Genomic DNA, 23597 nt, shown 5'->3' on the forward strand with positions numbered 1-23597 from the left:
CACCAGACGCTGTGTTTCCTCCTTTTTGATGCTCTGCCAGGCCTTCACTGCTGTGGTTTTCAGTTGCTGTTTGTTTGTGGGCCTTTCTGTCTGAAGTTTAGTCTTTAACAAGTAAAATGCATGCTCAATTGGGTTGAGATCAGGTGACTGACTTGGCCATTCAAGAATATTCCACTTCTTTGCTTTAATAAACTCCTGGGTTGCTTTGGGTCATTGTCCATCTGTAGTATGAAACGACGACCAATCAGTTTGGCTGCATTTGGCTGGATCTGAGCACGCAGTATGGCTCTGAATACCTCAGAATTCATTCGGCTGCTTCTGTCCTGTGTCACATCATCAATAAATACTAGTGATCCAGTGCCACTGGCAGCCATGCATGCCCAAGCCATCACACTGCCTCCGCCGTGTTTTACAGATGATGTGGTACACTTTGGACCGTGAGCTGTACCACGCCTTCGCCATACTTTTCTCTTTCCATCATTCTGGTAGAGGTTGATCTTGGTTTCATCTGTCCAAAGAATGTTCTTCCAGAACTGTGCTGGCTTTTTTAGATGTTTTTTAGCAAAGTCCAGTCTAGCCTTTTTATTCTTGATGCTTATGAGTGGTTTGCACCGTGCAGTGATCCCTCTGTATTTACTTTCATGCAGTCTTCTCTTTATGATAGATTTGGATATTGATACCCCTACCTCCTGGAGAGTGTTGTTCACTTGGTTGGCTGTTGTGAAGGGGTTTCTCTTCACCATGGAGATTATTCTGCGATCATCCACCACTGTTGGCTTCCGTGGGCGCCCAGGTCTTTTTGCATTGATGAGTTCACCAGTGCTTGCTTTCTTTCTCAGAATGTACCAAACTGTAGATTTTGCCACTCCTAATGTTGTATCAATTTCTCGAATGGGTTTTTTCTGTTTTTGCAGCTTAAGGATGACTTGATTCACCTGCACGGAGAGCTCCTTTGACCGCATGTTTCCTTCACAGCAAAACCTTCCAAATGCAAGCACCACACCTCAAATCAACTCCAGACCTTTTATCTGCTTAATTGAGAATGACATAATGAAGGGATTGCCCACACCCGTCCATGAAATAACCTTGGAGTCAATTGTCCAATTACCTAAAGCCTTCATCCAATTTTAATGTGGATACCCTCAAATGAAAGCTGAAAGTCTGACCTTCAACTGCATCTGAATTGTTTTGTTTAAAATTTATTGTGTTAATGTCTAGAACCAAAATTAGAAAAATGTTGTCTCTGTCCAAATTTATATGGACCTAACTGTATGCGTGCATCAGACACGTATCCGCAAGTAGTGGGTTTGAATAAGCAAGTGTAGACCGGATAACCGGTAAGGCAGAATACCAGGAGCTGAAACGGTTAAGTGTGTCCGACAGGGACGCAGCTGACTAGACAGCTTTCCATAGACAGAAACGCATGGAGATTTTTTTTTTCCTTTTCCAGGGGCTCACGTTGCCACCTGATCCTTTTCTTTTTCGATGGACCTCCCAATCTCTAGGTTATTAACGACAACGAGACTACCACACTCTGACGCAGCTTCTCTAAAGGACCACACAGATCAAAGAGTGCAATGCATAGCCAAATCCAAGTTAAAAGGTACAGGTTCGGCCATGTGCACAGCCTTAGCTGCTACCTGGGTTGCTAAGTGAGTTACGGCATGGGCAGAACACCTGCATGAAGGCGTCATATCTGGGTCTGCATCGTCTGAGCTAGCAGACAACGTAGATCAGATAGCCCATGTGGGTAAGTAGCTTTGTTTTGTCTCTCTTGAAGCGGTGAGCTTTTCTGCTCAAACGTCAAAACAATATTGTAGCTAGCCGCCGTATTCGCTGGCTCAAGGCTTGGAATTGTCCAGGCATCACATGATTCTTCACAAGCCTTCCCTTCCGTGGCTCATCTTTTCGGTTTAAAGTTTGACAAGATTATTCAGATGACACAAGTGGGAAGTGCACCCTGCTGTCACAGAAGAGACATATCTGATCTTTATCCAACTGAAAGCCTCTTCAATTTCGCTCCTATCATCAGTTTGCATTAAGCGGCCAATAGAAACCTACTTTAGAAAAAAAAAAGACCATCCTTCAAGCTGACTACTTCCTGGCATCCATACACCCAGTCTGCCATGTCTTTATGGACCAGAAGCACCAAGTTATTCTCCGGGTGACAGGGCATCCCACAACGGATTGTTCTTCAAGTGTGCGGCTGTCTCCTCCCGTTCCAGGACGCGTGGCTCTCTGCATTGATCAAAGCACAGTAGCCATCATCATTTTATATTTACCATCGTACCTAAAAGACCTCCTTCCACTAGGCCAAATTTCATAAGGTTAACCCTATGCTTTTTCCTACCATCTCCTCACATTCCTGAAGTCGGGTCTTGAGTCTGGCTTAGCCATCAGTTCCCTCAAGAGCCACTTCTCGGCCCTATATATTCTTTACCATAAAGATCTGGCAGTCAAAACCTGAAGAAAGGACCTTTCTTCAGGATGTGGCCCACTCTGTTCTTCCTTACCAGCCTCCCTTGGACCATTAGGACCTCAACCTGTTTCCTAGCACATGACAACGTCCTCCTTTTTAACTAATCCACAGCATTTCTTCGTTGTGGCTTTCCTAGGAATTGGCGTTCTTGATTGCCATCACTTCCATCAGAACTTAAGGCTCTGCCATGGCACTCTCGTTTTCTCGTCCTTCACCTAGAAAAGGTGGTTTTGCATTCGGTACCTTCGTTCCATCGCAAGGTGTTTTTATCCTTCCACCTTAACGAAGACATTGTTCTGCCTTCTCTTCCTACTTGGTTTGAACAGTTATTTTGTGTTAACAAACTCACTTTAATAAAAGAGCCATCAGATGACACCTCCTTTTTTCTGTTTTTGGGCACTGAGCTCACTGTTCAGGGGCACTCCTGCCTAATCTTTAATTGATCAACTGCTGTTTACCGCACATAGGGAGCAGGAGAAAATGACACTTCAAAAAGCTTTGGGCTGTCACCTTAATAAAACAGGATTTTTTGGGTTGCTTACCGTAAAATCTGTTTCTCGGAGCCTTCATTGGGGGACACAGAGACCATGGGTGTATGCTGCTGCCACTAGGAGGCTGACACTATGCACAAAAAAAGGTTAGCTCCTCCTCCGCAGTGTACACCCCACCGACCGGCAGGAAGTTCCTCAGTTAGTGAGAAAGCAGTAGGAGAAGTAACAGAATAGATTGAAAGCAGAACAACTCAACTGTAACAAACCGACAAACATAAGAACAGGAGTTGTAGAACATGGGAGGGTGCGGTGTCCCCCAATGAAGGCTCCGAGAAACAGATTTTACGGTAAGCAACCCAAAAAATCCTGTTTTCTCGTTCGCCTTATTGGGGGACACAGAGACCATGGGACGTCCCAAAGCAGTCCCTGGGGTGGGAAACAAACTTCCATCAGGCCAGTGGACTCGCCACCGCAGCCTGCAGAATCCTTCTACATAGGCTGGCGTCCGCCGAAGCGTAGGTGTGGACCCTGTAGAATTTCACAAAGGTGTGAACCGATGACCACGTTGCAGCATTGCAAAGCTGCAGCGCGGAAGCTCTGTGGCGCACCGCCCAGGAGGCACCCACCACCCGGGTAGAGTGCGCTCTGATCCCTGGAGGGGCCACTCGATGCTTGACCCGGTATGCCTCCAAAATTGCCGATCTGATCCAGAGCGCAATAGTGGCCTTTGAGGCTGGGTGATGAACAGAGAGTCTGACTCCCGCAAGGAAGTCGTCCGGGCTAGATAGACTCTCAATGCCCTGACTAGCTCCAGCTTGTCCAAAGACCGCTCCCGAGGGTGAGCTGGGCTTGGGCAGAAGGATGGCAGAACAATGTCCTCATTGAGGTGAAACGAAGATACCACCTTCGGAAGAAAAGAGGGCGGAGGCCGCAGAACTACCTTGTCCTGATGAAGGACCAAAAAAGGAGAGCGGCAAGAAAGTACCGCTAATTCCGACACGCGCCGGATGGAGGTAATGGCCACCAGAAAGGCCACTTTCCAAGAAAGGAGGGAAAGGGAAACGTCCCTGAGAGGTTCAAAAGGAGGATCCTGCAGAACCTGAAGAACCAAATTAAGATCCCAAGGATCCACGGGAGCTCGGTACGGAGGAACCGTGTAAGCCACACCCTGGAGGAAGGTTTTGACCTGGGGCCGGTGAGGCCAGTGTTTTCTGAAATAAAATGGACAGTGCCGAAACTTGACCCTTCAAGGAACTGAGAGCAAGCCCCGCATCCAGCCCTGCCTGAAGAAACGCCAGAATAGAAGGGAGCGAAAAAACCAAGGGCGCGATGTCATTGGCCTCACACCAGGAGAAATAGGCTTTCCAAGTACGGTAATAGATCTTCGAAGAAGAAGGCTTTCTGGCGCGGATCATGGTATGAATTACCCGATCAGAGAATCCTGCCCGTCTCAAAACCTCGGTCTCAACAGCCACGCCGTTAAATTGAGCGACCGAGAATTGGGGTGGCAAATCGGGCCTTGAGACAGCAGATCTGCCCGTCGGGAAGCTTCCAGGGGGCGTCCGCGAGAAGGTTGACAATGTCTGCGAATCAAGACCTTCTGGGCCAATTCGGGGCGATGAGGACGACTGGAATCCCCTCTGCTTTGATTTTCTTCAACAACTTGGGAAGAAGAGGCAGAGGAGGGAACAGGTAGGGGAGCACGAACTGTGACCAAGGGACGGCCAGAGCGTCGGCGCCCACTGCCAGAGGGTCCCGAGACCTGGACACGAATTGTGGTACTTTCCTGTTGAGGCGAGATGCCATGAGGTCTACATCCGGGGTTCCCCACCGACGGCAGAGCAGATGAAACACCTCCGGATGTAGGGACCATTACCCTGCCGCGAGACCCTCGCGGCTGAGGAAATCGGCGGCCCAGTTGTCCACGCCGGGAATGTGAACCGCGGAAATCGTTGGAACAAAGGTCTCTGCCCATTGAAGAATTCTGGACACTTCCACCAGGGCTGAGACACTCCGTGTCCCCCCTTGGCGGTTGATATACGCCACCGCTGTGGCATTGTCTGTCTGAATCCTGACAGGCAGGCCCTTGAGGCGCCTTTCCCAGTGGACGAGAGCTAGATGGATCGCCCGTATCTCTAGGACATTGATCTGCAGAGCTGATTCCTGAGTCGACCATCGACCCTGAACAGTGTGATTGCGGAACACTGCACCCCAGCCGATGAGGCTGGCGTCCGTAGTGACAATCTGCCAGTGAACGGGAAAAGACCGCCCCAAGAGAATGAGGGGAGACGTCAACCACCAGTTGAGAGACCGCCTGATCCGGCAGGAAAGGCGAACCGGACGATCCAGAGACAGAGCCGACCTGTTCCACCTGGACAAAATGGCCTGCTGGAGTGGCCTGGCGTGAAATTGGGCAAAGGGAACTGCCTCTATCGCCGCCACCATCTTCCCCAGGACCCTCATGGCTGACCTGAGGGATGGAAATCGTGTGATCTGTAATGATCGCACGCCCTGCTGCAGGGAAAGAATCTTGTCTTGTGGGAGAAATACCCTTGACGACGAGTGTCGAACAGAAGGCCCAGAAACACAAGGCGTTGAGTAGGGACCAGACAGGACTTTTCCCGGTTGACGATCCACCCAAAACTGGACAGGGTGTCTAGAACGATCGCCACACTTAGGCGGGCCTGTTGAAAGGAGGGGGCCTTGATCAGGATATCGTCGAGGTACGGAAAAAGAACGAGACCTCTGATCCTCAAGAAGGCCATCAACGCCTCCATAATCTTCGTGAAGACTCTGGGAGCGGTGGCGAGCCCGAAAGGAAGCGCAACGAACTGGTAATGTTCGTGAAGAATCGCAAACCGCAGGAACTTCTGATGTCCGGGAAATATGGGCACATGTAGATAGGCATCTTGGATGTCTATGGAACCCATGAATTCCTGCTCCTCCATGGAAGCAATTACCGAGCGAACTGACTCCATCCGGAAGTGGCGAAGGCGAACTCTCTTGTTGAGTAACTTGAGATCCAAGATGAGTCGAACTGTCCCGTCCTTTTTCGGCACCACAAACAGGTTTGAATAAAACCCTGTGAAGCGTTCCGATTCGGGAACGGGCACAATCACCCCGGAACTGAGAAGAGAGGCGATGGCCGAACCGAACCCCGGGACCAAGGCCGGATCCCTCGGCGGACGGGATTGTAAGAAACGATCCCGTGGAAGAGAAATGAACTCTATTTTGTATTCTGTTGATACAACCTCTCTGACCCAAGCGTCCTCTACTGAGGCGAGCCAGACGTCGCTGAAGAAGAGAAGTCGACCTCCCAATTGGAAGGGACCCACGGGAGACCGATGGTAGTCATGCGGACGTAGACCGTCCAGATCTAGATCTGGACGGTCTTCCCTGGGAAGAGTGGGACCGCCAGGACGGAGTGGGCCTGAAGGAAACCTTCTTTCTTTCCTGACGTGCCTGTGGCCTTTGCTGGTTGGAAGGGTTTTCCGCCGTATTGAAACGGCGGAAAGTCCGACAGGGACGAAACTGACGCCTTGGAGGAGGTATGCGAGGCTTGGAGGGGAGAAGAGAACTCGTACCTCCAGTAGCGTCCTTAATAATCTGATCCAATTGTGATCCGAAGAGACGCACTCCCTGAAAAGGCAGATTGGTCAGAGACTTTTTAGAGGACAAGTCCGCCTGCCAGGCCTTGAGCCAAATTGTACGTCGGATTGCCACGATGTTACTTGACGCCTGAACTGCGCAAGATGCGGCATCCAAGGAGGCAGAAAGCAGATAATCCCCCGCATGGGAAATCTGATTGGCGAGATCGGCCAAATGCTCTGGTCGTGCCTTATCCAGAATGCCCTGCCGAAGGTCATTTGCCCAAGTGGATATGGCCTTTGCTGCCCAAGAAGAAACAAAGACTGGACATACCGCTGCTGATGCCGCTTCAAAGGCAGATTTTGCTAGAGATTCTATGATCCTATCATTAGAATCTTTTAGCGACGCCACACCTGACAGCGGAAGGACCGTATTATTAGAAAGTCTGGACACGGGAGGGTCCACCGAGGGAGAAGCGGCCCAGTTGTCCGTGAGCTCTTTAGCAAACGGGTACAGCACGCCGAGACGCTTTCCTCTTTGAAAGCGTCTGGTCGGATCTTCTCTCTCCTTTGTAAAAATCTTTCCAAACTCAGAATGGAAGGGAAACACCCTGGATGGTGTTTCCGCCCGTCTGGACGAAACCTCCTGATCTGAGGATTTCGCAGGGGCGTCAGCGATGACAAAGGTATGGTGAATCGCGGCAATGAGGTTTTGCACCGTAACCTTCATGTTCGCATCCTGGTCCGAATCCAGCTCTAAGACCCCTTCCGATTCCGAAAGCGCTTCGCCTGACTCGGGGGAGGAGGCCCGAGAGGGAGACTGCTGGGGACTATGGGGTGAGGTAGGACGAGGGGAGGACTCCGCCTGGAGGTCCTGCCTGGGCCTCTTGTGACTGCCGCTGGCTGGGTCAGATGGGACGTCCTGAGACGTGCTGGGTCCCGCCGAAGCTCCCAAGGGCAACTTGTCCAGAACGGCTACTAGGGACTGAGACACCTTGATGAGGTCTGCCACTGACTGTGATTAAGAGGAGGCCCAACCCGGCATGGGGGGCTCACTCGCCCCTGGGGCTATGGATGGCTTCTGAGCGGCGTCGGGCTGGACGCAGAGCGGGTACGGTCAGACTTAGCGTTGGACATAGTGAAAAGAGAGGCAGTGCCGGCCGGTTGGGGGACAGAAGGCAGAGAAGGGTGTCAGTCTGCAGGTGCAGAGCTACTCACGGTCCGGTGTCCCCAAGGGCGACGCTCTCTGATCTGGCTGCAGGATGAGGCCAGGCTAATCCGGCTGAAAAAAAAAAGGCCCAGCGACCGAAATCCGGCAGGGAATGAGGTCCGGCTGGCAGGCTGAGAAGATGGCGACCACCAGGGAAAGGGCGCGCTGCCAGAGGGAGAAGAAGGGCGGAGCTCGCCGCAGAGATCCCCTTAGCACCGCCCTCTGTCCAATAGCAGGCTGGTGTGAGGCAAGGGGGCTGGGAAGGCCTAGGACGGGCGGGAGAGAAGCCCGCTTAGAAGAAAGGGGCAGGGGGCGTGGCCGCGACGCAGCGGTAGGCCCGAGATGAAGCCGGGGCCTAAATTAATAGCGCCGGCCGCCTGTCAGCAGGGGGTCGGCGCGGAAGATGCGCCGCAACCCCGGGCCGCAACCCCGGGCCGCGTCCCTGCTTCCCACAGCCCGACCCCTGTATACCCCTGCCGGGATGAAGAACGGGGGGGGGGGGGGGGCGCAGAACAAGGCCCGAAAGAAAAGGGGCCTTCATGGATGCGGCGACCGTGGGGAGAAGCGGGCGCGCAGGCCCTACCGTGGTCCCCTGGTGACCGCCTTAGGATGAAAATGCCGGGGGACCGCTAGACCGCATACTCACCCAGGCCGGGGGCCACAATAAAGGTACCTGAGAATCCCACGCTGTCTGTCGTCTTTATGGAATCCACGCCTCGTCCAACCGTCAGGCTCTGGTAGGCGAGATGGTGGGAGGCGGGGGGCAAGGACCGTCCGTATAGCTGGCACGCACCTGTGCGAGGCTCCTGGTCCTGCCGCGGAGACATATGAGGATACGGGGTGGCAGTACACGCCGTACTCATAGTCTCTTTGTGGGAGTACGGATGTGACTGTTCACTCCGTATCGCTCCGAAACCTGTAAAGGAACGACGCACGACGAGGTAGATAGGGGTCTAATAAAAGACCCGTGTCCACCTCCTACTGACACTAAGCTAAACTGAGGAACTTCCTGCCGGTCGGTGGGGTGTACACTGCGGAGGAGGAGCTAACCTTTTTTTTGTGCATAGTGTCAGCCTCCTAGTGGCAGCAGCATACACCCATGGTCTCTGTGTCCCCCAATAAGGCGAACGAGAAATAGTGGCAATAAAAAAATAATTGTACTTAGCATACAATATATTGCTATAAATGTATGGTAGGAACTATATGTAGATACTTTTTGTCTGAACTCACTTACCATTTGTCTGTAGGGAATGGCGCAAATTATTCCAGGTTAGTAGAAAATCCTCTATCCGTTTCTTCATTAAACTCTGAGCTCCCCCTGTATCATGAAAAAACAAGAATATTTTGATTGAGTAATATAATGTCCAAAGCCATCATGAATATTGAGTAAAGGTGGATTTTACACCTTAGAAAATTATTGTCCACACCAAAGTACATGTACGTGAGTCTCCTGACTCTACTCCGATGGCAGATGTTGGGGAAACAAGGAAAATGTTGGATTTCTATATATCTGATCATGTATTCCTGGGGAATTATACGCCACTACAGAAGAGCCTAGTAGTAGCTTAACCCCTCTCTTTCCTAAAGAATAAGAGTCGGGAGGAATAGTTGCTACATGCTTAGATCTCTATACGCTACTTTAGAGATAATAAACAGGTGCTCAGATCGGGCACCATTGATTATGTTTCTATTGATTGACTTTCACTTCTCAGTACTGATGTGATGTATCCACTAGCATGAAACATACCAGAGTGTATGGAACGTATGAAGTCTTGGATGGTTTCGTGCTCAATGTTTCTGCAGTTCTGGAACCTTTTCACCAGATCTTTCTGAAGACTCAGGATTCCTGGCAGGAACTTCACCATCTTAAGTTCAGCTTCCTATACAAATACATTCAACTTTGGATTATGCTCTCGTTATGATCGTATTCTATAGAGCTGATTATATAATAGAAGAGAGAACATAGTGATATGTATAGAGAAGATCAGAATAAAGATACAAGATACAGAAGTCACAAACTGATGAATCCACTTTCATTGTGTTCCTGAGCAGAACTGTATTAATATTTCATATGGGTGCCATTCTGGTATAAGGTCTGTAACAGGATCTCTTTAAAGAAACACTCCCTACATGAGTCATCACTGCAAAATCCCTGGCAGGGGGGAGGAGCAGAGCAGCTGGGTCAGGAATTGAAAGGGGGTGGAGAAGACTCATGCAGTTAAAATAGACCTCCTGTTTCTACATAGAGCTTAGAAGGATTCAGCTAGTCAGTTTTAAATCACGTGATGTAATAGACCTAATGGAAAAGAGAAGAATTAGCTGGGTAGATAGGCAAAATGAGCAATTGTAAGCACATAATGCTATATAATATGATGACTGCAATATATTAAGAGGATAACATTTCTGATGGGAGGAGGTGTGCTTCTTTAAACAAGAAATGATTATACTACAGTGCACGGATCATTACATCTTCATGATATTCTCTCCACCTATATAATGTCAGTTTGTGTATCCAGTGTGCTGCGGTTGCTACAGAGAACTGCGCCTCAGCTGGGGTTAAAAAAATTAGTGCCGAGTGGCCATTACCCAGTGTACAGGGCCTTGCTGTTCAGCTCTGTTCACTGTTTACATTAAGCCCCTACCAAAGCTGATAACAGCAGAACAGTGGGGAGGCCGAGTGTCAGACGCCCACCAACCTGATATTGGTGACCTAAGATTAGATGATTATCAATATCATAAAGCTGGAAAACCATTTAGCACAACTTTAATAGAAGCTAGACTAGGTTTTCCCATGATACTTTATACCAGTGATTGGAAGGGTTTGTCTGCACGGTACGCATCTGTTGCGAAAATTGTGTGAAGTTTGTTGCAAATTCCACTGCAAATTAACCTCCGATTTCACCCTTTGCATTACCAATTTTTTTTACGCTGTTGCAGACTCATGTGTTCAAGCCCTAACTGTGACCATCAGTAATACCTATAAATACAATTGGTCCATATATATTTGGACAGACACAACATTTTTCTAATTTTGGTTCTAGACATTACCACATGGAATTTTCAACAAAACAATTCAGATGCAGTTGAAGTTCAGACTTTCAGCTTTCATTTGAGGGTATCCACATTAAAATTGGATGAAGGGTTTAGGAGTTTCAGCTCCTTAACATGTGCCACCCTGTTTTTAAAGGGACCAAAAGTAATTGGACACTTGACTACAAGGCTATTTCATGGACAGGTGAGGGCAATCCCTTCGTTATGTCATTCTCAATTAAGCAGATAAAAGGCCTGGAGTTGATTTGAGGTGTGGTGCTTGCATTTGGAAGGTTTTGCTGTGAAGGAAACATGCGGTCAAAGGAGCTCTCCATGCAGGTGAAACAAGCCAACCTTAATCTGCAAAAACAGAAAAAAACCCATCCGAGAAATTGCTACAACATTAGGAGTGGCAAAATCTACAGTTTGGTACATCCTGAGAAAGAAAGAAAGCACTGGTGAACTCATCAATGCAAAAAGACCTGGGCGCCCACGGAAGACCACAGTCGTGGATGACCGCAGAATAATCTCCATGGTGAAGAGAAACCCCTTCACAACAGCCAACCAAGTGAACAACACTCTCCAGGAGGTAGGCGTATCAATATCCAAATCTACCATAAAGAGAAGACTGCATGAAAGTAAATACAGAGGGTTCACTGCACGGTGCAAGCCACTCATAAGCATCAAGAATAAAAAGGCTAGACTGGACTTTGCTAAAAAACATCTAAAAAAAGCCAGCACAGTTCTGGAAGAACATTCTTTGGACAGAAGAAACCAAGATCAACCTCTACCAGAATGATGGAAAGAGAAAAGTATGGCGAAGGCGTGGTACAGCTCATGATCCAAAGCATACCACATCATCTGTAAAACACAGCGGAGGCAGTGTGATGGCTTGGGCATGCATGGCTGCCAGTGGCACTGGGTCACTAGTGTTTATTGATGATGTGACACAGGACAGAAGCAGCCGAATGAATTCTGAGGTATTCAGAGCCATACTGTGTGCTCAGATCCAGCCAAATGCAGCCAAACTAATTGGTCGTCGTTTCATACTACAGATGGACAATGACCCAAAACATAAAGCCAAAGCAGCCCAGGAGTTTATTAAAGCAAAGAAGTGGAATATTCTTGAATGGCCAAGTCAGTCACCTGATCTCAACCCAATTGAGCATGCATTCCACTTGTTAAAGACTAAACTTCAGACAGAAAGGCCCACAAACAAACAGCAACTGAAAACCACCGCAGTGAAGGCCTGGCAGATCATCAAAAAGGAGGAAACACGGCGTCTGGTGATGTCCATGAGTTCAAGACTTCAGGCAGTCATTGCCAACAAAGGGTTTTCAACCAAGTACTAGAAATGAACATTTTATTTACAATTATTTAATCTGTCCAATTACTTTTGGTCCCTTTAAAAACAGGGTGGCACATGTTAAGGAGCTGAAACTCCTAAACCCTTCATCCAATTTTAATGTGGATACCCTCAAATGAAAGCTGAAAGTCTGAACTTCAACTGCATCTGAATTTATTTGTTTAAAATTAATTGTGGTAGTGTGAAGAACCAAAATTAGAAAAATGTTGTCTCTGTCCAAATATATATGGACCTAACTGTATATAAAGCTAAACATGGTCCCAATATTAGTACTTAGGTTCATTATGAAACAGAAATCCACTTAGAACAAACAAGCAGGCTTACGACTTGTCTGTCGCAACAACATGGACTTACGTTCTCCAAGAACTTCCATAACAGCGGCAGATCACCCTTCCCATTTTTCTGCTGAACGATGTGCATTACATATTCTATGGAGATCCTTTCTCTACAGCTCCAGATTTTGGAACAATGTATGTGACTGTTCTCTGGCAATTCCAGTTTTTCTCCGCTTTTCAGCGGGTCACCGTACACGATCCTCACTATGGGGTTTGCGCTTATCCTCTCATCTTTGCTGATGTAATCGTTCACAGATACAAGATCCTCATCCAGACTCTGCGTGTACAGAAAACAATTGGATATCACGTAATAGTAGCCCGATAGGTACAGAATTACAGGAGCATAATCATTATTTCCACTATTTATGACATGGCAACATTTAAAAAATATATAAATTTGTGTTCACTTTTACATAAGAGGTGACCTTTTAGACAAGCCCTTTATAACTTTTATTTTAAAGGGAATCTGTCAGCAGGTTTATGCTAACTCATTTGAGAGCAGCGTAATGTAGGGAAAGAGACCCTGAATCCAACGATGCACCACTTAGATTACTGGGTGCAGCCGCTCTCACACAATCCAAGCTTTTAAATTTAGCAATGCAGCAGAGTTGAGAAAGATAGCCCCACCCATACCAGGCGCAGTATAAACAATGTCTATAGACAGTGAGGTGCTTATCACAGGAGGGGGAGGAGTCAGACTACCAAGCAATGCTGCTTTAGTCCAAGCAATGATAGGCTCCTGTTGCTAAAACAATCATTACAAGCAAACAACAGCGTGGAGACTGATAAGGTCTGTTTCACATTTCCGTTTGTTGCCATCAGTCAAAATCCGCCGTTTTACATAAAAAAGAGATCCGCCATTTTTTTTTGGCGGATCCGTTTTTTTTCCCATTGACTTGCATTAGCGGCGGATTTTGACGGATGGCCATCCGTTGGATCAGTTTTTTGACGGATCCGCCAAAATTTTGGCGTCCACTGACTTCAGTGGACGGACAATGAAACGTTTTTTGTCTGCGTCAAAATAGCGGATAGCAACAGATCCGCCACTATGCGCCATTCTTTATAATGGTCGCCTATGGGTGGCGGATCCGTTGCCAACCATTTTTTGACGGAATCCGGCAACGGATCCGCTTTTGAATTTCCTTGCCAGAAATGTAACCCCAAATTCCGTTCTGCCGGCAGAAAAACTCTCTCTCTCCCTCCTCCACCCCCCCCCCCCAGGGAACCAGGAGTCCTGGAGGCTGCAGATTAGTGAGCTACCAATGACTAATCATGACACAACCCCTTTAAGACCTTATTGCTTAGGGGTTAAATACGCAGTTTAGATACAAAGTGTATCATGCGCTGGGGTTAGATATGTGGAGCGTACCACATGCTGGGGTTAGATACGCGGAGCGTACAACACGCTGAGGTTAGATACGTGTAGTGTACAACACGCTGGGGTTAGTTACATGGAATGTGCATCACACGCAGGGATTAGATATGCAGCTCTGCGAGCTGTATCACACATGATGGGGAATAGATACAGCTGTGCTCAATAGTTTACATACCCCAGCAGAATTTTTGCTTTCTTGGTCTTTTTTCAGAGAATATGAATGATATCACCAAAACTTTTTCTCAACTCATGGTTAGTGGTTGGGTGAAGCCATTTATTGTCAAACTACTGTGTTTTCTCTTTTTAAATCATAATGACAACCCAAAACATCCAAATGACCCTGATCAAAAATTCACACCCCCTGGTGATTTTGGCCTGATAACATGCACACAAGATGACACAAAAGGGTTTGAACGGCTACTAAAGGTAACATCCTTACCTGTGACCTGTGATAAACGCCAGGAAAATTGTTCGGGATGCAAAGAAAAACCCACAAACAACATCAGCTGAAATACTGGACTCTCTGAAAACTAGCGGTGTGGCTGTTTCAAGACGCACAATAAGGAGGCACTTGAAGAAAAATGGGCTGCATGGTCGAGTCGCCAGAAGAAAAACATTACTGCGCAAATGCCACAAAGTATTGTTCTCACCGCTCAGAGCAGCCCTGTGGCAATGACTTCTAGTACAATGTCAGGCTGCCAACCACCGCTCACTAGTGGCACCGATGCTCTGCTCACCAATCACATCCCAGATCTCCTTCTCTCACCACAGCTGTGGACTACAACAAAATGTTTGTGAAGTGGATAGCTGTGGTGTGTGCCCAGTTCACAGCTTAGGAAGCCACAGCATTGGAGATGGGTCAGACACTGACCACAGGGGCTCGCATATCTGTGTGACATGTACCAGCAAATAAAAATTACAGCCCCCAATGACTGCACAAAAAAATTGAACAAATAAAAAAATGTTAAATCGGTACATTTAATTTTGTATTAAAAATAACTGATTATATAATCATTAATTATTAATACAAAAATAAAAATCACAACATTCCCTTTAAAGCTTACTGCAAGTGTATTCACCTTAAAAGGCACAAAAGAGGGGAAAAAAATCTTTGCATTTGGACCAAATTCATCAAACATTGTGCGCCAATATAATGGATTTGGTGCAAAATCCACCACTGAAAAATGAAAGAGAAAAAGTGCAAATGATAAATATAGGCCGTAGAGGTTTACCCGCATCACGGGAGCGATGACAGCAGAGGCCAAGTGTTTCTCCCAGCCGTTTCTCGACTCTTTTGTAGACCAAGAATCATCAAAGTGCACAGGCCCTGAGGGAGGCAAGTAAAAGATATTGATGATGATTTATCATTAGGGTAAAACGCAGGAAATCACGGGGCAAGAAGTAAATAAAGCCATATATTTTACAATCTATTTTTTCAGTTAAAGGGAACCGGTTACATCATACTGCCTGAACCAGAGGCAGAATGAATCAGATGCTCCTGCATTACAGACTCTTGGTTTTATTCTAAAATTCAGTGACTTTTCAAAGAAAACAATAGTTGAAATCTCAATTCGGGGAAAAGATGAAGGGAATGACTAATCCAAAAGATGTGTCCCCACTGGCTCCTCCCCACCCGCTCAGCTGCAAAGATAGGTCTCTCCCAATAGAAAAGGACCTGTCAGTCTAGAGGAGCGAGCGGAGAGAAGCCAGGGGGGACAGACATCTTTGACTAGTCATCCTAGGCATCTCTGTTATGATTGGGTCATTGAGGAGGAAAGCAAGACCAAGCTAAGCCACAGAAAACCAGAGAGGTTGGTAACTAAGCGGATTGCAGACCCCCTGATCCTATCCACACAACTAGCAGTAGCCGAGGAGCGTGCCTACGATGATCCTAGACGCTTCGACACAGCCGGGGAACTAAATAAGCCTAAAGAAAGGGGAAATCTAAACTGCCCCAGAGCAGACCCCAAAGGAATAGACAGCCCCCAAACATATATTGTCGGTGAGACAAGATGAAAACAGAAACGCAGATAGGAAAATAGACTGAGCAAACGATGGGGCCCACACTAACTAGACAGGAAAGGAAAGGAAAGACACTGTCTGCAATTACCCCAAAAACCCTGCAAAAAATGCCCAACACGTCTGATAGAAAAATACTGAAGTCACTAGACTTCGCCCACTATATCAGCACTCTGGTATATTCTGAAAGCAGAGCAAAAAGAGGCCAATCTAATAAGGGACAAAAACAAACTGGCACAAGCAGTAACATAAGGGTAGAAATTCAGCACAGCCCCAGCCGGAGCTGGCTGAACACACAAAACTGAAATAGACAAAACCAGATCAAATGTGAACAATAGCAAAAGAACACTTAGCTGAGCATGCAAGGACTGAGCTGGAAACTAAGATCAGGAGGCAGGAAAAAATCACCAGCAGGGATAGAGGGAGTCTGCTGTCTTAAATCCAGTCAGAAACTCCAGATCTCCAGTCATCCTCCTCATCATCAGGTGGCAGGCCTCTGTTAATTAGATCAGCTCCATTACCTCCAGTAACCACCAGAGGGAGCCCGGGAAGAGAACTCGTGACCCCTCTGTCAATATAACCAGCTCCACTACCTTCACTAGTAACCAGAGGTAGGCCAGAAAGCGAATTCACAACACATCTCGTCCCCAGCTGAGCTTTCTACTAGGTTTCTTTTCTGAAAGGTTGCAGGGTTTTGGGGTCCTATATACATGTCTGTAATGCAGAAGCCGGTCTCTGATTCATACCATCCTTGCTTCTCTTTATGTGATCTGTTCACTTTAACCCCTTAACCCCCAAGGGTGGTTTGCACGTTCATGACCGGGCCACTTTTTACAATTCTGACCACTGTCCCTTTATGAGGTAATAACTCTGGAACGCTTCCATGGATCCCGGTGATTCTGACACTGTTTTCTCGTGACATATTGTACTTCATGTTAGTGGTAAAATTTCATTCAAATAACTTCCGTTTATTTGTGAAAAAAACGGAAATTTGGCGAAAATTTCGCAATTTTCCAACTTTGAATTTTTATGCCCTTAAATCACAGAGATATGGCACACAAAAAAAGTAACATTTCACATATGTTTACTTTACATCAGCACAATTTTGGAACCAACATTTTTTTTTGTTAGGAAGTTATAAGGGCTAAAAGTTGACCAGCGATTTCTCATTTTTACAACACCATTTTATTTTTACGGACCACATAACATTTAGGCTGAGTTCACACGTTGCATTTTTTTCGCGTTTCCGTGGCGGTTTTAACCGCGCGATTTTGCCGCGAAAACGTGAAAAATAAGCATCCCATGCATTCCTATGGGATTCCGCAATGCTGTGCTAATGCTGCGGTTTTTACCGCGGCGGAATCGCTTCGCGGTAAAAACCGCAGCATGCTCATTAATTTGCGGAATCGCGGCGATCACGCACCCATAGGAATGCATTGTTCCGCTTATTTCCCGCATGTGGCTGTGCACACCATGCGGAAAGTAAGCAGAACAATTGCGGATGGTACCCATGGTCCGGAGGAGAGAAGACTGTCCTCCGGGCTTTGGGTACCATATCCCTGTAAAAAAATAGAATTTAAAATAAAAAATATTGTTATTCTCACCCTCCGACGTCGCGCAGTCTTCCCGCTTCTCTTCACGCTCCGGTCCCAGTAGTCCTTTGCGAAAATGCTTGCGATGATGTCCGTTCTCGCGGGATCGCGAAGTCTCGCGGTCATTCGCGCGACGTCATCGCGAATTACCGCGAGACGTCGCGATCCCGCGAGAACTGACGTCATCGCGGGCATTTTCGCAAAGGATTACTGGGAACGGATGCGCGGGACGTCGGAGGGTGAGAATAACACCGTTTTTTATTTTTTTTTTACATTCTATATTTTACTACTGATGCTGCATAGGCAGCCTCAGTAGTAAAAAGTTGGTCACACTCGTCAAACACTATGTTTGACGAGTGTGACCAACCTGTCAATCAGTTCTCCAAGCGATGCTACAGATCGCTTGGAGAACGCTAGCATTTTGCAAGCTAATTACGCTTGCAAAATGCTAGTTTTTCCGCGGGAAAATCGCGGGAATTTAAAATGCGATTTTCCCGCGGACTGGAATTCCGGAATTCTCGCGGTAATTTCCGCGAGAATTCCGGTACGTGTGCACTTAGCCTTAAAGTCACTTTGAAGGGTCTATATGACAGAAAATACCCAAAAGTGACACCATTCTAAAAACTGCACACCTCAAGGTGCTCAAAACCACATTCAAGAAGTTTATTAACCCTTCAGGTGCTTCACAGGAATTTTTTGAATGTTTTAAAAAAAAAAAAAATGAACATTTAACTTTTTTCACAAAAAAATTAATTCAGGTCCAATTTTTTTTATTTTACCAAGGGTAACAGGAGAAATTGGACTGCAAAAGTTATTGTGCAATTTCTCCTGAGTACGATGATACCTGATATGTGGGGGGGGAACCACTGTTTCTGCGCATGGCAGAGCTCAGAAGGGAAGGAGCGCAGTTTGACTTTTTCAATGCAAAATTGGCTGGAATTGAGATCGGGCGCCATGTCGCGTTTGGAAAGCCCCTGATGTACCTAAACAGTAGAAACCCCCCACAAATGACACCATTTTGGAAACTAGACCCCCTAAGGAACTTATCTAGATGTGTGATGAGAACTTTGAACCCCCAAGGGCTTCACAGAAGTTTATAACGTACAGCCGTACAGCCGTACAATTAAAAAATCATATTTTTTCCACAAAAAATGATCTTTTCATCCTCAATTTTTATTTTTCCAAGGGTAACAGGACCGCAAAAGTTGTTGTTGTTCAATTTGTCCTGAGTACGCTGATACCCCATATGTGGTGGTAAACCACTATTTGGGTGCATGGCAGAGCTCAGAAGGGAAGCAGCGCCATTTGACTTTTATGGCTGGAATTGAGATCGGACGCCATGTCGCGTCTGGAAATCCCCTGATGTGCCAAAACAGTAGAAACCCCCCATAAATGACAGCAATTTGGAAACTAGACCCCCCAAGGAACTTATCTAGATGTGTGGTGAGAACTTTGAACCTCCCAGGGCTTCACAGAAGTTTATAACGCCTGGGCATGAAAATAAAAAAAATCATATTTTTTCCAAAACATGATCATTTAGTCCCGAGTTTTTTTATTTTCCCAAGGGTAACAGGAGAAATTGGACTCCAAAAGTTGTTGTCCAATTTGTCCTGAGTATGCTGATACCCCATATGTGGGAGAAAACTACTGTATGGGCACACGTCGGGTCTCGGAAGGGAAGTAGTGACGTTTTGGAATGCAGACTTTGATGGAATGGTCTGCGGGTGTCATGTCGCGTTTGGAGAGCCTCTGATGTGCCTAAACTGTTGAAACTCTCCACAAGTGACCCCATTTTGGAAACTAGACCCCCCACGGAACTTTTCTAGATGTGTGGTGAGCACTTTGAACCCCCCCTTCAAGTGCTTCACAGAAGTTTATAATGCTCGGGCGTGAAAATAAAAAAAACACCATGGTTACTTACCGGTAGCCGGTTTTTCCGGAACCCATGACAGCACACCTGAGAGAGGGATCTGCCCCGCCAGGATAGGAACCTACTGAAATATAAAGGGCGGCACCTCTCCCCCGCTTCAGTTGGTTACAGAGCATGAGAGGACTTCCCGGTTAGTTACATGTTTATCCAACACCACATCACACAAATACACCCTACTAACGTGCACACCCATACGGTGAAAAGGGGGGGAAATATACGGGTGCCGTCATGGGTTCTGGAAAAACTGGCTACCGGTAAGTAACCATGGTGGTTTTCCCTTCACCCATGACAGCACACCTGAGAGATTTTTGGAGACTTCAAAACACCTTAGAGAGGGACCACCACTTGCAGCACCCTTCTACCCAATGTTAAGTCAGCAGAGGAGGATAGGTTTAATCTATAGTGTTTAAAGGGAATCTGTCACCCTTTTTTTGGCCTTTCAGCTGCCGGCATAGACATTGGGGGCTTATCTACAGCATTCTGTAATGCTGTAGATAAGCCTCCGATGTAACCTGAAAGAGAAGAAAAACACGTTATATTATACTCACCGAGGTGGGCGGTCCGGTCCGATGGGTCTCGCCGTCCCGTCCGGCGACTCCCTTCTTCATGCGATGACGTCCCCTTCTCCCGTCCTGTAATGGCTCCGGCGCAAGCGCACTGCTCTGCCCTGTTGAGGGCAGAGCAGAGTCCTGCAGTGCGCAGGCATCGGGAGAGGTCTGGCGCCTGCGCACTGCAGAATTCTGCTCTGCCCATAACAAGGCAGAGCAGTGCGCCGGAGCCATTTCAGGACGGGGAGAAGGGGATGTCATCGCAAGAAGAATCGAGGCGCCGTACCGGACCGCAACACCCATTGGACCGGATCGCCCACCTTGGTGAGTATAACATAACGTGTTTTTCTTCTCTATCAGGTTACATCAGGGGCTTATCTACAGCATTACAGAATGCTGTAGATAAGCCCCCGATGTCTATGCCAGCAGCTAATAGGGCAAAAAAAGGGTGACAGATTCCCTTTAAAGAAGGTTGATGGTGAGGCCCAGGTAGCGGCCTTACAAATTTGCTCAATTGATACCTCTGCCTTTTCAGCCCAGGACGTCGCCACGGCTCTGGTGGAATGAGCCTTGATGCAGTCAGGAATCGGAACACCACTAGCTGAGTAGGCTATATTAATGGCCTCCCTAATCCATCTGGCAATAGTCCCTTTTGATACTCCATAGCCCTTTCTGGCACCCTGGAAGGCTACAAATAGGGACTGGGATCTCCTCCACTGGCTAGTCACTGATATATATTCTAGCAGGGCCCTTTTAACATCCTGGCTGCGGTGGAAATCAGATACTACTTTCGGTAGATAAGCGGGGTCTGTTTTTAAGACGACCCTGTCCTGGTACACCTGGGTATAAGGTGGATTCACTGAGAGGGCCTGCAAGTCACTTACTCTACGGGCCGACGTAAGGGCCACTAAAATAATGGTCTTTAGGGTAAGATATTTTACAGGCAGTTGTTGAATTGGTTCAAATGGCTCTTTCGTAAGGGCTTCTAACACCAGGTTTAAATTCCACGGGGCTATTCTTGGCAATGGGATAGGTCTGGACCTATGGCAGGATTTAATGAATCTAGCTACCCATCTGTTTGCCGCTACGTTGCAGTTATATAGTGCGCCCAGTGGGACACAATCCTGCTTGTAAGAATTCCAAAATGGCCTTAATGGGGGGCTTTTGGTCTAACGGCTTCCCCAGGAACTGTAGAAACTCTTTCCATGTTCTACCATATATGTTAGTTGTTACTGGCTTTCTACTTTTCAACAGCGTAGCCACCAACCCCGGAGAGAATAGTCTATCCTTTAAAAGCGACCTTTCAAAATTCCACGCCATCATATGGAATCCCTTGACTTGCTCGTGGAATATTAGACCCTGAGCTAGCAGGTCTGGGATCTCTGGTAGTACCCATGGATCCGAGAGGGACATCATCTGCAGCAGCGAGAACCAGGGACTTTTTGGCCAGAACAGGGCTATTAAGATCACTCTGGCTTGATCTTCCCTTATTTTCCTCACAAATGATGGGATCAGATCTAATGGAGGAAACACATGACCTAGTTTGAAATCCCACGGAATTTGCAATGAGTCCACCGCCCATGGTTTTTCTTTCGGGTTTAATGAACAAAACCTCTCTACCTGTCTGTTGCTTTCGTTGGCAAAGAGGTCTACTACCAATTCTCCCCAAAGTTGTGCTGTCTTCTGAAACACTAACTGATTTAGGGTCCATTCTCCTTGCTTTAGCATATTGCGGCTCAGGAAGTCGGCTTCTACATTTTCTACCCCACTTATATGTAGTGCCGTCAGGGAGAGTAGATGTCGCTCTGCTCTGAAAAATCTCGCTGGCCGCGTTCATTAAGGAGTGTGACCTTGTTCCCCCCTGGTGATTGATATACGCCACTGTCACTTTGTTGTCCGACATGATCCGTACATTGCGGCCTTTCAGACGGGGGATAAAGTTTTTTAAGGCTTTGTTTACTGCCTGTAGTTCTCTCAAGTTGGAGGATGCGTTTTACTCTTGAGGCCCCCAGGGTCCCTGGGCCGCTTGACCCCTTAGGTGCGCCCCCCACCCTGAGGAACTCGCGTCTGTCAGAATTATGTCGGTCACTGGTATATGCCATAACATCCCTGACATCAGGTTTGTCTTGTCTAACCACCATCTGAGAGAGTTTTTGACCGCTAAGGAAAGCTCCAGCCTTCCTTCTAAACGCCCTCTCAGCGACCTCTGTGCTGACAGAATTTCTGCCTGAAGCTGTCGGGTGTGAAATTGTGCCCACCTGACCGCTGGAATACACGCTGTCAGAGTGCCCAGCAAGGACATCGCGCTTCTCAGAGTCATGTGAGGTTGATCTAGGGCCACCAAAGTCATATTTCTCACCTTTTCCATCTTGTCCTCTGGTAACAAACAAGTTTGTTGTTCTGAGTCCAGGATGAACCCTAGAAAAATCTGCTTCTTTAGGGGTTGTAGCTTTGATTTTTTGATGTTTACCATCCACCCCAGTCTTTGTAGGGTGTCCGTTACCCTTTCTACCTGCTCTGTGTAATGGTCTTCTGAGTTGCCCATTATTAGGAAGTCGTCCAACTAGGGTATTATGATCGTGTTGTGGATTCGGAGGAAGGCTGAGATCTCCACTACGACTTTGGTAAACACTCTCGGGGCTATGGATATGCCGAATGGAAGGGCTCTGAACTGAAAATGTCTGAGATTGCCCTGGATGTAGAGAGCTACCCTTAAGTATCTTTGATAACCTGGGTGGATCGGGATGTGATAGTATGCATCCTTTAGATCGACTCCGGCCATAAAACAATTGTGGTGTAGTAGTTTTATGGCCGTAGTTACTTATTCCATTTTGAAGGTCTGATTTTTTATCCACTGATTGAGGCCTCTTGAGGTTTATAATTGTTCTGAATTACTGGTCCGGTTTTTTTTATCAGGAAGAGGGGTGAGTAGAAACCCGTTCTCTCCTGTCCGCTTGGGACTTCGGACAGAACGTGCTTGTCTAGCCGACTTAAGATTTCTGACTCCAGGGCCAATTGTTCTTCTATTCCCTTCCTGACGGGGGTCACAACAAATGATGCTCTCGGCCGCTGAAAAAAACAGGATTTTGAGGCCTTCTCTTATGATGTTTATGCTCCAGGCATTGGAACAGATACCTTCTCAGGCCTGGGAAAAAAGCATCAGTCTCCCCCCTACCGGGATGCCGGCGTCATTGTGGGGATTTTTTTTAGAGGATGAGGTGACTCCTCCGAACATGAATCCGGACTCCTTCCTTTTGTCCTCCCATTTTCTCCAATCCCCCGGAGGACAGCCCCTGTTGAATTTTCCTCTCTGAAAGGACCGCCTTCTTTGATCTACTGGAAACCTGGGAAAGCCCTTCTTTCTGTCACTTACTTTTTCCAAGATGTCATCCAGATTTTTGCCAAATAAAAATTGACCATCACATAGCACAACTTGGCTTTAGACTGTAGATCTCCTGGACAACCTTTAAGCCATAATGCGCGCCTTGCGGCGCTTAATAACCCTGCTGCTCTAGCCGTCAGACTCATGGAATCGGCGGAAGTGTCGGCTAAGAAAGCTGCTGCTCCGTGCAGAAGATACATGTCCGCCAAAAATTTTTCCCTCGAGACCTTTGAAGCAAGTTTGTCTTCCAGCT

At 47.2% G+C, this 23597-nt stretch overlaps 1 protein-coding gene across 1 annotated transcript in view; it reads right to left on the bottom strand.

Annotated features, from left to right (window-relative positions):
* RNF213 (ring finger protein 213) overlaps positions 1–23597 on the bottom strand; it is a 394954-nt gene that overhangs the window by 23234 nt on the left and 348123 nt on the right. The window contains exons 57-60 of the mRNA XM_073568003.1: positions 15106–15200; positions 12518–12775; positions 9515–9647; positions 9002–9085 (exon numbers count right to left, since the gene is read on the bottom strand). Of these exons, the coding sequence (XP_073424104.1) occupies positions 9002–9085; positions 9515–9647; positions 12518–12775; positions 15106–15200 (570 nt within the window). The remainder of the gene's footprint in view (positions 1–9001; positions 9086–9514; positions 9648–12517; positions 12776–15105; positions 15201–23597) is intronic.

This window comes from Dendrobates tinctorius, unplaced genomic scaffold, assembly GCF_039654945.1.
Source record: "Dendrobates tinctorius isolate UK_male_01 unplaced genomic scaffold, ASM3965494v1 ptg000020l, whole genome shotgun sequence".
NCBI lineage: Eukaryota > Metazoa > Chordata > Amphibia > Anura > Dendrobatidae > Dendrobates > Dendrobates tinctorius.